Source organism: Schistocerca serialis, chromosome 11, assembly GCF_023864345.2.
Source record: "Schistocerca serialis cubense isolate TAMUIC-IGC-003099 chromosome 11, iqSchSeri2.2, whole genome shotgun sequence".
Classification (NCBI taxonomy): domain Eukaryota; kingdom Metazoa; phylum Arthropoda; class Insecta; order Orthoptera; family Acrididae; genus Schistocerca; species Schistocerca serialis.
Genome location: NC_064648.1, coordinates 97663861 through 97677599, shown reverse-complemented (window position 1 = coordinate 97677599; position 13739 = coordinate 97663861). Strand labels below are relative to the sequence as shown.

The 13739-nt window shown below is 41.5% G+C and overlaps 1 protein-coding gene across 1 annotated transcript in view; it reads right to left on the bottom strand.

The window, feature by feature from the left end:
- The window catches only part of LOC126426485 (uncharacterized), a 92407-nt gene extending 80772 nt beyond the window's left edge, over positions 1-11635 (bottom strand). The window contains exons 1-2 of the mRNA XM_050088395.1: positions 11570-11635; positions 7722-7881 (exon numbers count right to left, since the gene is read on the bottom strand). Of these exons, the coding sequence (XP_049944352.1) occupies positions 7722-7881; positions 11570-11635 (226 nt within the window). The remainder of the gene's footprint in view (positions 1-7721; positions 7882-11569) is intronic.
- Between the last annotated feature and the right edge of the window lie 2104 nt (positions 11636-13739).

The window sequence follows — 13739 nt, the reverse complement described above, 5'->3', positions numbered from 1 at the left end:
CAAAAGATTGTTTATGTAGATAGAAAACAACAGCAGACCTACCACACTTCCCTGGGGCACTCCAGATGATACCCTCACCTCCAATGAACACTCACCATCGAGGACAACGTACTGAGTTCTAGTACTTAAGAAGTCTTTGAGCCACTCAAATACTTGGGAACCTGTCCCATATGCTCGTACCTTAGTTAGGAGTCTGCAGTGGGGCACCGAGTCAAACACTTTCCGGAAGATTATGTAGAAAAGTGAATATTGGTAATTTGATTTATTAAACTATTCCCATCCAAACCCAGTTAACAAAGTTGGAGGCAGTACTTTTCATTCAACCCTCGTATTACCAGTACATTTACTATCCCCAGGTGACATATGCTGTCACTGGACCAAAATCGACATCGCCTTTCCGAGTGTACTTGTTTTCGTTTTCTGGCAGGCTATTATGAGTGGTAATAGACCTATAATGCTCCATTTGGATATGTCCAGAGATACTTTAATGTCTGGAGACTTCTCTTCATTAAGGACAGGCTGTGTTCTACTTGCTATGGACTCTTCAGTCAATTACAAGTGTGATGTCGTCAGTCATACGACCACACCGCCGCCTGAGAGATCGATCCACCGGATGCGATTCTCTCGATACATGGAACAGAAGAGCGGCTGTGTTAGCCAAAGAGAACACAGCCAGTCGCAGTACTTATGCTCACCGCTGGGCCACTTCATGTGCAGCAGGAGAGTAGTGCAGTTGTGCCAGTCTACAGTTCGTAGCCGCGCTCAGTGGTAAGCCAGCGCCGATGTTAGTCACCATCTGCAGCTCAGTCGTTGCTGCCATCAAGTCTTTGTAGCTCCGTTCCAAGTTAGTCTCCAAATTCACATTCGAGATTACGAGGGATTAATTCGTCACTGCCAGATTTGTGACTCATAAATTGTGTCATTCTGCAGACGCTTAGTCTAGTCGCATCTTCTATAATTGTCAACCAACTGATCGTGGACTACAGAAAAATTAAGTAATAAATACTTTCTTATTTTGTACTCCTGCTAATTAATTGTTTTTTCCTGTTGTAGCTACCAAGCAGTCTTGGCATAGTAGAACCCACATTCCCACCTCCTTGGCTACCTCATGTTTGCCGCCTCACGTTGATGGACTCGATTATGGTGGAAGATCGAGAGCCACAACAGGGAATAATGTTAGTGCCGGAAGTACGCTCTGCCACATGCCACAAATTGAATAGTGTGTGTGTGTGTGTGTGTGTGTGTGTGTGTGTGTGTATTTAGGACACTCAACAGCATGGTTATTAGCACTCTTTTTAAAAATAAACCAATACAAATGTGGTTGTTGTTGTTGTTGTGGTCTTCAGTCCTGAGACTGGTTTGATACAGCTCTCCATGCTACTCTATCCTGTGCAAGCTTCTTCATCTCCCAGTACCTACTGCAGCCTACATCCTTCTGAATCTGTTTAGTGTATTCATCTCTTGGTCTCCCTCTACGATTTTTACCCTCTACGCAGCCCTCTGATAATAAATTGGTGATCCCTTGATGCCTCAGAACGTGTCCTACCAACCGATCCCTTCTTCTAGTCAAGTTGTGCCACAAACTCCTCTTCTCCCCAATCCTATTCAGTACCTCCTCATTAGTTACGTGATCTACCCATCTAATCTTCAGCTTTCTTCTGTAGCACCACATTTCGAAAGCTTCTATTCTCTTCTTATCCAAACTGTTAATCGACCATGTTTCACTTCCACACATGGCAACACTCTATACAAATACTTTCAGAAACGACTTCCTGACACTTACATCTATACTCAATGTTAACAAATTTCTCTTCTTCAGAAACGCTTTCCTTGCCATTGCCAGTCTACATTTTATATCCTCTCTACTTCGACCATCATCAGTTATTTTGCTCCTCAAATAGCAAAGCTCCTTTACTACTTCAAGTGTCTCATTTCCTAATCTAATGCCCTCAGCATAACCCAACTTAATTCGACTACGTTCCATTATCCTCATTTTGCTTTTGTTGATGTTCATCTTATATCCTTCCTTCAAGACACTGTCCATTCCGTTCAACTGCTCTTCCAAGTCCTTTGCTGTCTCTGACAGAATTACAATGTCATCGGCGAACCTCAATAGTTTTTATTTCTTCTCCATTGATTTTAATACCTACTCCGAATTTTTCTTTTGTTTTCTTTACTGCTTGCTCAATATACAGATTGAATAACATCGGGGAGAGGCTAAAACCCTGTCTCACTCCCTTTCCAACAACTGCTTTTCTTGCCCCTCGACTCTTATAACTGCCATCTGGTTTCTGTACAAATTGTAAATAGCCTTTTGCTCCCTGTGTTTTACCCCTGCCACCTTCAGAACTTGAAAGAGACTATTCCTGTCAACATTGTCAAAAGCTTTCTCTAAGTCTACAAATGCTAGGAATGTAGGTTTGCCTTTTTTTTAATCTAGCTTCTAAGAAGTCGTAGGGTCAGTATTGCCTCACGTGTTTCAACATTTCTATGGAATCCAAACAGAGCTTCCCAGAGGTCAACTTGTACCAGTTTTTCCATTCATCTTTAAAGAATTCATGTTAGTATTTTGCAGCCGTGACTTATTAAACTGATAATTCGGTAATTTTCACATCTGTCAACACCTGCTTTCTTTGGAATCGGAATTATTATATTCTTCTTGAAGTCTGGGGGTATTTCGCCTGTCTCATACATCTTGCTCACCAGATGGTAGAGTTTTGTCATGACTGGCTCTCCCAAGGCTGTCAGTAGTTCTAATGGAATATTGTCTACTCCCGGGGCCTTGTTTCGACTCAGGTCTTTCAGTGCTCTATCAAACTCTTCACGCAGTATCGTATCTCCCATTTCATCTTCATCTACATCCTCTTCCGTTTCTACAACATTGCCCTTAAGTATATCGCCCTTGTATAGTCCCTCTATATACTCCTTTCACCTTTCCTAACCACTCAAATAACATCGAGGGTGTTGCCGAGCTCAACACCTCCTCCCGACGGGCGGCCTCGTCGTCGACAGTCACGTGATGTCACTTTGTGAGACACCGTGGAAAGGTTTGGAATTAATCCGAGCCACCGGTGCAAAAACTGGTGATCAGGAACTTTGTGCCGTCACCTCTCCTCCCCTTGAAGGCCGAACAATGTCCGAACCGTCTTACCTCAGAGTCGAGTGTAGGGATGGGCAAACTCGTTCGTCCTTGGGAACCGTTCATTTTTACTCGTTCGCCGTTCATTTGTGCTTGGTATATGGTTCTTATGAAAAACTGAAAACTAGTAGTGTAGGTGACTGAAGGATGGAGGGCATCAGGAGGGGGCACTTGCCTCCCCCCTGAAGTACAGATTTTGTATTCATTACAGAATTCTTATACACTTTTAGAAACAATTTCTGTGACTCTGCAGAACCTCTCGTTTAGCCAACCATAGTCTTGTGTGGCTGATTGCAAGGAAATAATATAGGATGGCGCACGGAAAACCGGTCCCGAGAACAGACCTGCTCGCCAATTACGGACGGTGTGTTGCCCGTTACGAGCAGATACAACAGACAGACAAACGTGTAATAATTAGGCAGTGAAGAAATAACAAGATAACGCGAGCAACAATTGCGAAACAATCGATGACGATGTGTAGAGAGCTGGAGAAGAGAATGTGAAAATCTCACGCGACGCGCGTGGGCTATAGCTCATTTAGTCTTGTAAACCTGTTGGTGGCTGTTTCTCAACTTAATAGACCACAAGTGTCTCGTATAGAATTCTTCGTTTCGACTTCCACTACATAGCTATGCTACATTGTAAACAATAATCGTTTACACCCTATATATATTTCACGTTATCTCTGAGTTTGTAGGCGGAGTAGAGACTTTGTGGAAGCATAAAATAAAATGTGGTTTTCTCATACTTGCATCACACGCTTAGTAAAAATTAGGTTTTTATGTTGCATTATTAAAGTTAATGCAGCAATAATAATAACAATAATTAAGTTCGCACTAATAAAGTTTTTGGTTTGAAAGCTCCTTCTGAACAAATGTTTTTGAGATAATAAGTAAATACGATTTTATGGCAATCTATGTCTTTTCAAATGGAGAGGCACCGCTTTTCCTACTGAGCCAAAATGACCTGCAACCCACTTTCTTTCATTTTTTCAAAGAAACCAAACTAGCAGGTAATGCAAATTGGAACCAACAAAACTTACAAATAATTAGATCCTTCCTAAATGTAATATTTTATATATGAAAGATACACGAAAATCGTTTTAAATGAGTTTTCTTACACTAAAAATTAAGCAAATTATTGAAAGTTAGCTGCTAAATCAATTCGATGAAACCAAAATATTTATGAAAAAAAAAAAACCCCCTTGCCTTGTTATAAGTGTGTCTTCTGCTGTTCATCGATATAATGAAGTGAGCTGATACGCCCTTTTGTTACCTGAAGAGACGTACTTATTACACACGATGTAATTTTTATGTAATTTACGTAACTATAAAATACTTTTTGATTACCGGTCATGGACGCTGAATAGCCAGATCCAAATGCAAGAACAGTTTGGAACACATGTAAAATAGGCGAGCGCAGTGAACGAAATGAGCAACTGGATACTGAACTAACTAGAAGCAGTCGGCCGTGGAACTGAGACAGGTGGTCATGCGAAGAACGACGAGTGCGGCCGAGGGAGACAGAGACTGAGACGAGCATGCGACCGAGGCTGGAACGAGAATTGCCAAAGTGACCGCCGCAACCGAAGTGATCTATGAACCAATCGTTCCTCGTTCCCGGGAACTATAAGTAGACCGTCACGACTGAAGTGAACTATGAACCGATCGTTCCTTGGAATTCATTCCTCGGTCCTCTCGTTCATCTTGGTGAACCGTTCCTTTGCACCCGTTCGTTCGCGAACTACCCGTCTCTAGTCGAGTGCCACCACACAGGCACGCATTAGCGACCTCAGCTACAGAGGAGTGTAGTTAAAAGTAAAAATGCAAACAATACAATGTCGCTTGATATTACAATCACTCTCTCCCATTTTTGGGCACTTTCACCTACCCGGTTTGGAACATATGTTGTGTTTGAACATTACAAATTAATCTCAAAGAGAATTGTCTACTGACACACAGTTGACACAGATTTGGAAAATATTTTTCTTGTGAAACGTAACTAGATCTTTTCTAACACAAGTGGTGAGTGCTACTGACAAGGGATTTCAAATTGATTCCATATTTCTAGATTTCCAGAAGGCTTCTGACACTGTACCTCCGAGTGGTTTGTAATCAAATTGCTCGCATATGGAATATAGTCTCAGTTATGTGACTGGGTTCGTGATTTTCTGAGAGGTCACAGTTTGTAGTAACTGATGGAATGTCATTGAATAAAACAGAAGAGATTTCTGGTGGTCCCCAAGGAAGTGTTAAAGGCCCTCTGCTGTTCCTTATCTATATAAATGATGTAAGAGACTGAGTAGCCGTCTTAGGTTGTTTGCACATGTGATGTCATTTGTCCTCTAGTAGAGTCATCAGAAGATCAAATGAATTGCAAAACCATTTAGAAAAGATATGGTGCAAATATAGGCAATTGACCCTAAGTAATGAAAAGTCTGAGGTCACCCACATGAGTGATAAAAAGAATCCATTAGACTTCTGTTATGTGATAAATCAGTCTCATCTAAAGGCTGTAAATTCAACTAAATACCTAGGAGCTACAATTACGAACAACTTAAACTGGAAAGAACTCATAGAAAATGTTGTGGGGAAGGCGAACCCAAGACTGTGTTTTATTGGCAGAACACTGAGGAAACGCAACCGATCTATTAAAGAGACTGCCTACACTTTGCTTGTCCATCCTCCTATGGAGTACTGCTGTGTAGTGCGCGATCCTTACCAGGTAGGATTAATGGAGAAAGTGAAAAGAAGGGCAGCACATTTTGTATCAAGAAGTAGGGGAGAGTGTCACAGACATGATAAAAGATATTTAAAAATAATAATAATAATAATAATAATAATAATAAAAGTGTTTCTCATTGCAGTCTGATCCTCTAGCTCAATTTCATTGACCAATTTTCAACTTTCTCCTCCGAATGTGAAAATATTTTGTTGATGCAGATCCACATAGGAAGAAACAATCACCATAATAAAATAAGGGAAACTGGATCTCGCACAGCAAGGTAAACGAGAGTGGAGTACTAGAAGATTATTGTGAATGTGGTTCGATGAACCCTCTGCCAGGCACATAAGTGTGATTTGCAAAGTATCCTTGTAGATATAGACTGTAAAATATTCAACTTTGCCAATGTTAAAATGTGATAGTAAAATCCTAACTGAACTGAAGAAGAAACAACAGACAGGGTGAGCCAGCTGCCCTGACATGAACAACTTAAATTGGAGAGAACTCATAGAAAATGTTGTTGGGAAGGCGAAAGAACTTGCCCCCCTTCTAACAGCCATGTACCGCAAGCCTCTAGAGGAATGGAAGGTTCCAAATGATTGGAAAAGAGCACAGGTAGTCCCATTCTTCAAGAAGGGTCGTCGAGCAGATGCGCAAAACTATAGACCTATATCTCTGACATCGATCTGTTGTAGAATTTTAGAACATGTTTTTTGCTCGCATACCATGTCATTTCTGGAAACCCAAAATCTACTCTGTAGGAATCAACATGGATTCCGGAAACAGTGATCGTGTGGGACCCAACTCGCTTTATTTGTTCATGAGACCCAGAAAATATTAGATACAGGCTCCCAGGTAGGTGCCATTTTCCTTGACTTCCGGAAGGCATTCGATACAGTTCCGCACTGTCACCTGATAAACAAAGTAAGAGCCTACGGAATATCAGACCAGCTGTGTGGCTGGATTGAAGAGTTTTTAGCAAACAGAACGCAGCATGTTATTGTACGATTACATGATAGTGGAACAAACACTGGTAGCAGTTACTTCTGTAAAATGTCTGGGAGTACGCATATGGAATGATTTGAAGTGGAATGATCATATAAAATTAATTGTTGGTAAGGCGGGTGTCACGTTGAGATTCATTGGGAGAGTCCTTAGAAAATGTAGTCCATCAAGAAAGGAGGTGGCTTACAAAACACTCGTTCGACCTGTACTCGAGTATTGTTCATCAGTGTGGGATCCGTACCAGGTCGGGTTCACAGAGGAGATAGAGAAGATCCAAAGAACAGTGGCGCGTTTCGTCACAGGGTTATTTGGTAAGTGTGATAGCGTTACGGAGAAGTTTAGTAGACTCAAGTGGCAGACTCTGCAAGAGAGGCACTCTGCATCGAAGTGTAGCTTGCTGTCCAGGTTTTGAGAGGGTGCATTTTTGGATGAGGTATCGAATATATTGCTTCCCCCTACTTACACCTCCCGAGGTGGTCACGAATGTAAAATTAGAGAGACTCGAGCGCGCACGAAGGCTTTCCGGCAGTCGTTCTTCCCGCGGACCGTATGTGACTGGAACAGGAAAGGGAGGTAATGACAGTGGTATGTAAAGTGCCCTCAGCCACACACCTTTGGGTGGCTTTTGGAGTATAAATGTAGATGTAGATAGTTCTGGGAGCGCATCAGCCATCTCACAAAACCTATAGTCATTTCAAATTCGTCTGACAGCCTCGTAAAATACAGGGCAGATCAGTTGTTAAACTAACCTCTGCCCCCCTGCCTGAAGTTAAAATACATCTGTTTAATATATGCCACTTCAAAATCTGGCTTACAGGATAAAATTGTAGATGTAGGTGTACTTTGTGCTCACCCTCAAGTGGCTCATCATCGTCGAGGCACGTCGCACTCGTGAGGTCCGCTTCTGCAGTTAAGGTGACGCCGGCGCAGATTGTTTTGTGATTGAAAACAAACCGTGGAACCCACACGTCTGCAGCTTTTTCCCCACCGATGACTCGAATTATGGCACTGTCCTGCAAGAGAGAGACAAGCAGTGCCATACAGCTAACAGCAAATGATTACATCATTACCATATGAGGGCAGTTCAATAATCTGTCACAGTAGCGCAAAAACAAATTATTTACTTTTCAGTGAGGTTGCCTTTTAGGAATGTACGAGGTGTGACTGGTTGTTTTATGAATGGGCTTGTAATTGTACAATGGTGGTACTTACATGCTACATTGATGCATCTCTTTCAGAATAGACCCCTGTCTGAACACATGGACTCCAATGGCGTTTCCACTTTTGGAAACATTCCTGGAAATTTTTTTCCTGAAGTGTGCTAAGGACGCTCTCCGTATTTGCCTGGCTGTCATCAATCGAGTCAAATCGCTTCTCTTTCAGTGAATTGTTCAGTTTAGGAAACAGGCAGAAGTCCACAGGGGCCAAACCAGATGAATATGGTGGTTATGGAAACACAGGAATTTTGAATTTGGTCAAAAATTCAACGATGGAGAAGGCACGGTGTAGCACCCAACTCCCATCTTTCCACAATGCAGGCCTTTTCTTCCGCACCTTTTCGCGCAAACGCTCAAGGACACATTGGTAGAATTCCTAGTTAACTGACTGTCCTCCAGTCCATGATGCACAATACTGTAGAATCGAAAAAAATCACTAACATTGTCTTCACCTTCGACCGACTTTGCCGTGCTTTTTTCGCCGTGGTGAACCTCGAGTCTTCCACTCCAATGACTGCACTTTGGTTTCAGGATCATCTCCATATACCCACATTTCATCAAATGTAATTACCCTATTCAACAAATCTGCATCATTTTTAGTCTGATTAATCAGTTCCTAGCACACTTCAAGTTGGTATTGTCCCAGGTCACTTGACAACACTTTGGGAATGCATTTTGTGGACACTCGACGCATGTCCAATCTTCAGTTAAAATTGACTGAACTGAATAGAAACTTAAAATTAAGTTCATCAGCCATCTCCCTAATTGTAAGTCTACGATCAGAGTGCATTAAGTCATGATCTTCCACAACATTTTCATTCGTTTTTGAGGTGGAAGGACGGCCGGACCGTGGTTCATCTTCAAACGATTTGCAGCCATTTTTAAATTTGTTGAACCGGACAAAAACAAAATTTCACACAAACTCATTGCTCTGTTTTTATGTCCATTGTCACGCAGACAGAATCCAGCAACGAGCCCTCACAGACCCACACTCAACCAGCTGCCACAACGAACTGAATAAAGGAAATGTGGTTTCCTGTCAGGGGGCGTTCAAGGACAAGGCAACAACTCACTCCCCACCCTCCTGCCCGTCAAACCAGTAAGCAGTAACGGATCCATCCTTGAGACTTTCCAATCACACTTTGTACATTTCTTTCAATGCCCAGGGCATTTTTGACCCCTCCAAAAAATAGGAATTGTCATCCTCTCAAAAATATGCCTCTCACCTCGATGACGATTTCTTCATTCACACACAATTATTTACCTGTGAGCCATTTCCTCACACTTGGCAACAAGAAGAAATTGCTGGGTGCCAGTTTGTCAGACAGAGGGGATGTGGCAGCACTTCTTGCAGTTTTTTTAAATTTTATTTATTTATTTGGTCTTGTTGATTACATATTATACAACCAGTGTACAAGTGATGCAGGACAAGTCAATTGATATAATACAGTAGTGCATGAACATTTATACATCACATTGCAAAGACATTTGTTTATTTACCAAAAACAATTACTTGCATGCAGTATTAAAGCCTGCATTATACCAGAAACAGTTTAAGTGACTGTTCAAAATAGTAGAATAAGTGATAGTGCATATTTTTATGCTAAACTGCATTCCTTAAGAAGGGGTTTAAGTGAATGCTCAAGAGCGTGGATACATGCGAGTTCACATTTTCTTATAATGATATAGATAAAGTTACATTTTATCACAACTTCAGTTAAACTACAAATAACAGCACACACTTTATCTTTAAGGGTGTGCTTTTCTTAGGCAGTTTCCCCCACTCTCATACCTTATAACTCTAAGTATTCATTCATTTTATAGAAAGTTTGTTCAATGAGGCATAACTTTAGTTTCCTTTTGAAAACCTGTACATTATTTATTTCCTTTTTTATATTGATAGGGAGCTTATTGAAGACCTTTATACCTGACTCAGTAACTCCCCTATGTACTTTAGTGAGAGTTGCAGAGCCTTGGCGTAAATTTTTCACCCGTCTTGCGTCGTGGTCGAGGATGTCACAATTCCCTGTTGTTGGCTACAAATAACATCAGTGAGTATATATACTGACCTGTGATGGCAAGTATCCTGAGAGATTTGAAGAGACCTCTGCAAGATGCCCCATTAGGGACCCCACATATTAGTCTCACTGCTTGTTTTTGTATTCTGAAGACTTTTTCAACACCTGCAGTATTTCCCCAGAAGATTACGCCATAGGAGAGAACAGAATGGAAATACACAAAATATGGCAACAACATTATTTCTCTGTCCACTAACTGATGGAGGACTCTTAGTGCAAAGCACGATGAGCTAAGTTTCTTGACCAGCTGATCAATTTGTTCTTTCCATCTTAGGTGACTGTTTATCTGACTACCTAGGAATTTTGTATGTGTGGTTTCATTAATTTTGTGAGTGTTAACATGTATTTCAGTTTTTTTTTTTTTTTTTTTTTTTTTTTTTGAAAGCTGTATCATATTGGTGGTTTTTGAAAGATTTAAGGTTAGGCTATTTGCAGTGAACCATTTGTGTACTTGTATCCTGCATTGTGGAGTTGGGTCCTTGTACAAGGATACTTGTATCGTCGGGAAACATTACTATTTTTGCTCTGTTATTTATTGTGGTTGGTAGATTATTAATGTTTTTTGTACTGACTACTTGAAATGTATCAACATCAGCCAGATTATAACATAGTATACAGTACAAAGACAACATTACGGAAAGGATAGTTGGTACGCACCATGTAGCAGAGATACTGAGTCACAGATAGGCCCCCCAGTATGCTTTCACCCAAACAGGCCTCCATCGGAATTAGGCAACGTACACACACATACATGCAAATGCAGCTCACACACACACGATCACGGACTCCGGCTGCCGACGCCAGATTGTGAGCAACGGTGCACGATGAGAGAGGCAGTCACTGCAGTCGGGGTAAGGAGGAGGCTGGGGGGGGGGGGGGGGGGGGGTACGGCAAGAAAAAAGGAATAAAAGTGAGATAGTGTTAAAACTTTCATCCTTCTTTACCTCCTCTGCATTACTGCAAATGACGTGTCACTGAGCACATTTGTACTGTACATGCAGTACACGTGAGGTGCCTAGTCGTTTCCACTGCCCTGTGTGGAGTACATAAGTTCTTGTACACTTCACTAACCTGCTGTCTTCACGATGATGATGTCCCCAGTGCAGAAAACAGCACGCAGGTCATAAATTCTTTTCCTTGAGGCTGAAATTAACTTCGCAAGGAACTACTGCTACGAATAAACTATAACTCGTTCGGGATGCCACTCGCGTTTTTATTGATATAGACACGAGAAACTATTCCTGATCACAGCGTATTGAATATATCTTTCGACAGTCATTATATCTGGCTAAAATAACGTGAAATACATCCTGCCACAGACAACATGTCTGTCTACTGGAACCGTCAGAACTGGAGAATAAAATTACATGAATCAAATACTGCTATTACAGACAACATGTCTGTACCTGGCGACGGTCAGAACTGTAGTAAATAAAACTGCATGAAACAAATACTGCTATAACAGACGACATGTCTGTCTACTGGAACGGTCAGAACTGCAGAGCTGGACTGTGCGAGACACTTCGCGCGCCAAGCCAGCAAGGCGTGACCCGAACGCCACCGAACTGCATCGGCAGTAATATCGTCAGTCTTTTGTTTTAGAAATAACTTGATTTTAATAATTTTGAAATGACTGATTGATAGCTGGCTGTTGAGAGATGTTTATTTTGAAAAATGAAGTAATTTGGATGACAGGTCGGTAACGCCAAACAATCTGTCCTGTCACGGTCGCCACTGTAATTTTTCGTCTGCTTGTGTCTGTATATGTGTGGATGGATATGTGTGTGTGTGCGAGTGTATACCCGTCCTTTTTTCCCCCTAAGGTAAGTCTTTCCGCTCCCGGGGTTGGAGTGACTCCTTGCCCTCTCCCTTGAAGCCCACATCCTTTGGTTTTTTCCTCTCCTTCCCTCTTTCCTGGTGGGGCGGCGGTTTGTTGCGAAGGCTTGAATTTTGTGTGTATGTTTGTGTTTGTTTGTGTGTCTGTCGGCCTGCCAGCGCTTTCGTTTGGTGGGTCGCATCATCTTTGTTTTTGGGTGTATTTTTCCTACGTGGAATGTTTCCCTCTATTATAATTATGTAGTTCTCAATTCATTCGAGCAATCAATCATTCATGATAGGAAACACAGTCATAACTCAGTCACTCAAAATGATTCAGAAATTTTACTTGTTAGAATGAAATCAGGCGATGATTCTTCTTTTCTGCAGGCTCGTGCTTTGCGGCAGTCTGCTAATCTATACAAATATGGGAGCGTTGTATAATCAGTCAGGAAACCTCAGATCAAGTGGATATTTGGCTTTGATGAAGTTTAACCTTTCGAAGAAGTAATGGAGCTCTTGGATTATTAAATGCAGGTTCGTATCCAGTATCAATGAATATCATTAATTCTCAAATGTCAAATAATGTAAAAATAATGTAGGCTAAATTGTTACACACCTTTTGTATGAAGGAGCAATATATATATATATTTCCCTTTTAATCGTACTTTTTCGTATCAGTTATCTTTTGTCATAAATCTCAATATTCAGATTACAATTCTTCAAACAATGCTCAGGCTAATTGGCACAAAGACAATCTCAGAAGCCTTTTTTTCTAACAACCACCAGAGAGAGTACTACAAAGAATAATTATGCGCTCATGGCATAGCTATTGTATGAAACTACTTTGCGCATGGATTCTACGAGTATGAAGATAGAAAATTAGTAAACGTCATCCAAGGGCAGAATTGTATCAGAATAATTCATCGAACATAAAGAGATATTACAAGGTTTAATTAATAATAGCAACTAAAGTTTAACGTTTTGGTGCCCTACTGCCGAACACAACAGCCAATAACAGAGCAGCAGCATCATGCTGGCGGTCTTTCTCACGGGAATGGTACCGAATCTAACATCTGTCACCGGTACCTCAACCCACATTGCATCATCTTTATGCTTCTTGCATCTCCACTGCCCTGGGAATAGCTTCCTGGAGCCTAATATGATGGCTGAATAAGCCAGAAATATTACAAGGGATAGCAGGGTAGTTGTGAGGAGAGGGTAGCACAGCAAGGTGCAAGCCAGGAGGTTACACGGAGGATGGGGAAGGGGGGGGGGGGGGCGGAGAAAAGTAAAAAGGGTGTTGGTTCAGTGGTGGAATAATAGAACGCTGTGTTGTGCTGGAATGGAATTAGGGAGTGGGGTGGATGGGTAAAGGACTCTTGGTCTCCCTCTATGATTTTTAGCCCCCACCCCACTTGCCTCCAGTACTAAACTGATGATCCCTTGATGTCTCAGAATGCGTCCAACCAACAGATCCCTTCTTCTGGTCAGGTTGTGCCACAAATTTCTTTTCTCTTCACCACATCATTAGCTACCTGATCTACCCGGCTCATCTTCAGCATTCTTCTGTAGCACCACATTTCAAAAGACTCTTGTCTAAACTGTTTACTGTCCATGTTTCACTTCCACACATGGCTACACTCCATACAACTAATTTTTGAAAAGACTTCCTCAAACTTAAATCTATACTCTATGTTAACAAATTTCTCTTCTTCAGAAACACTTTTCGTGATATTGCCAGTCTACATTTTATATCCT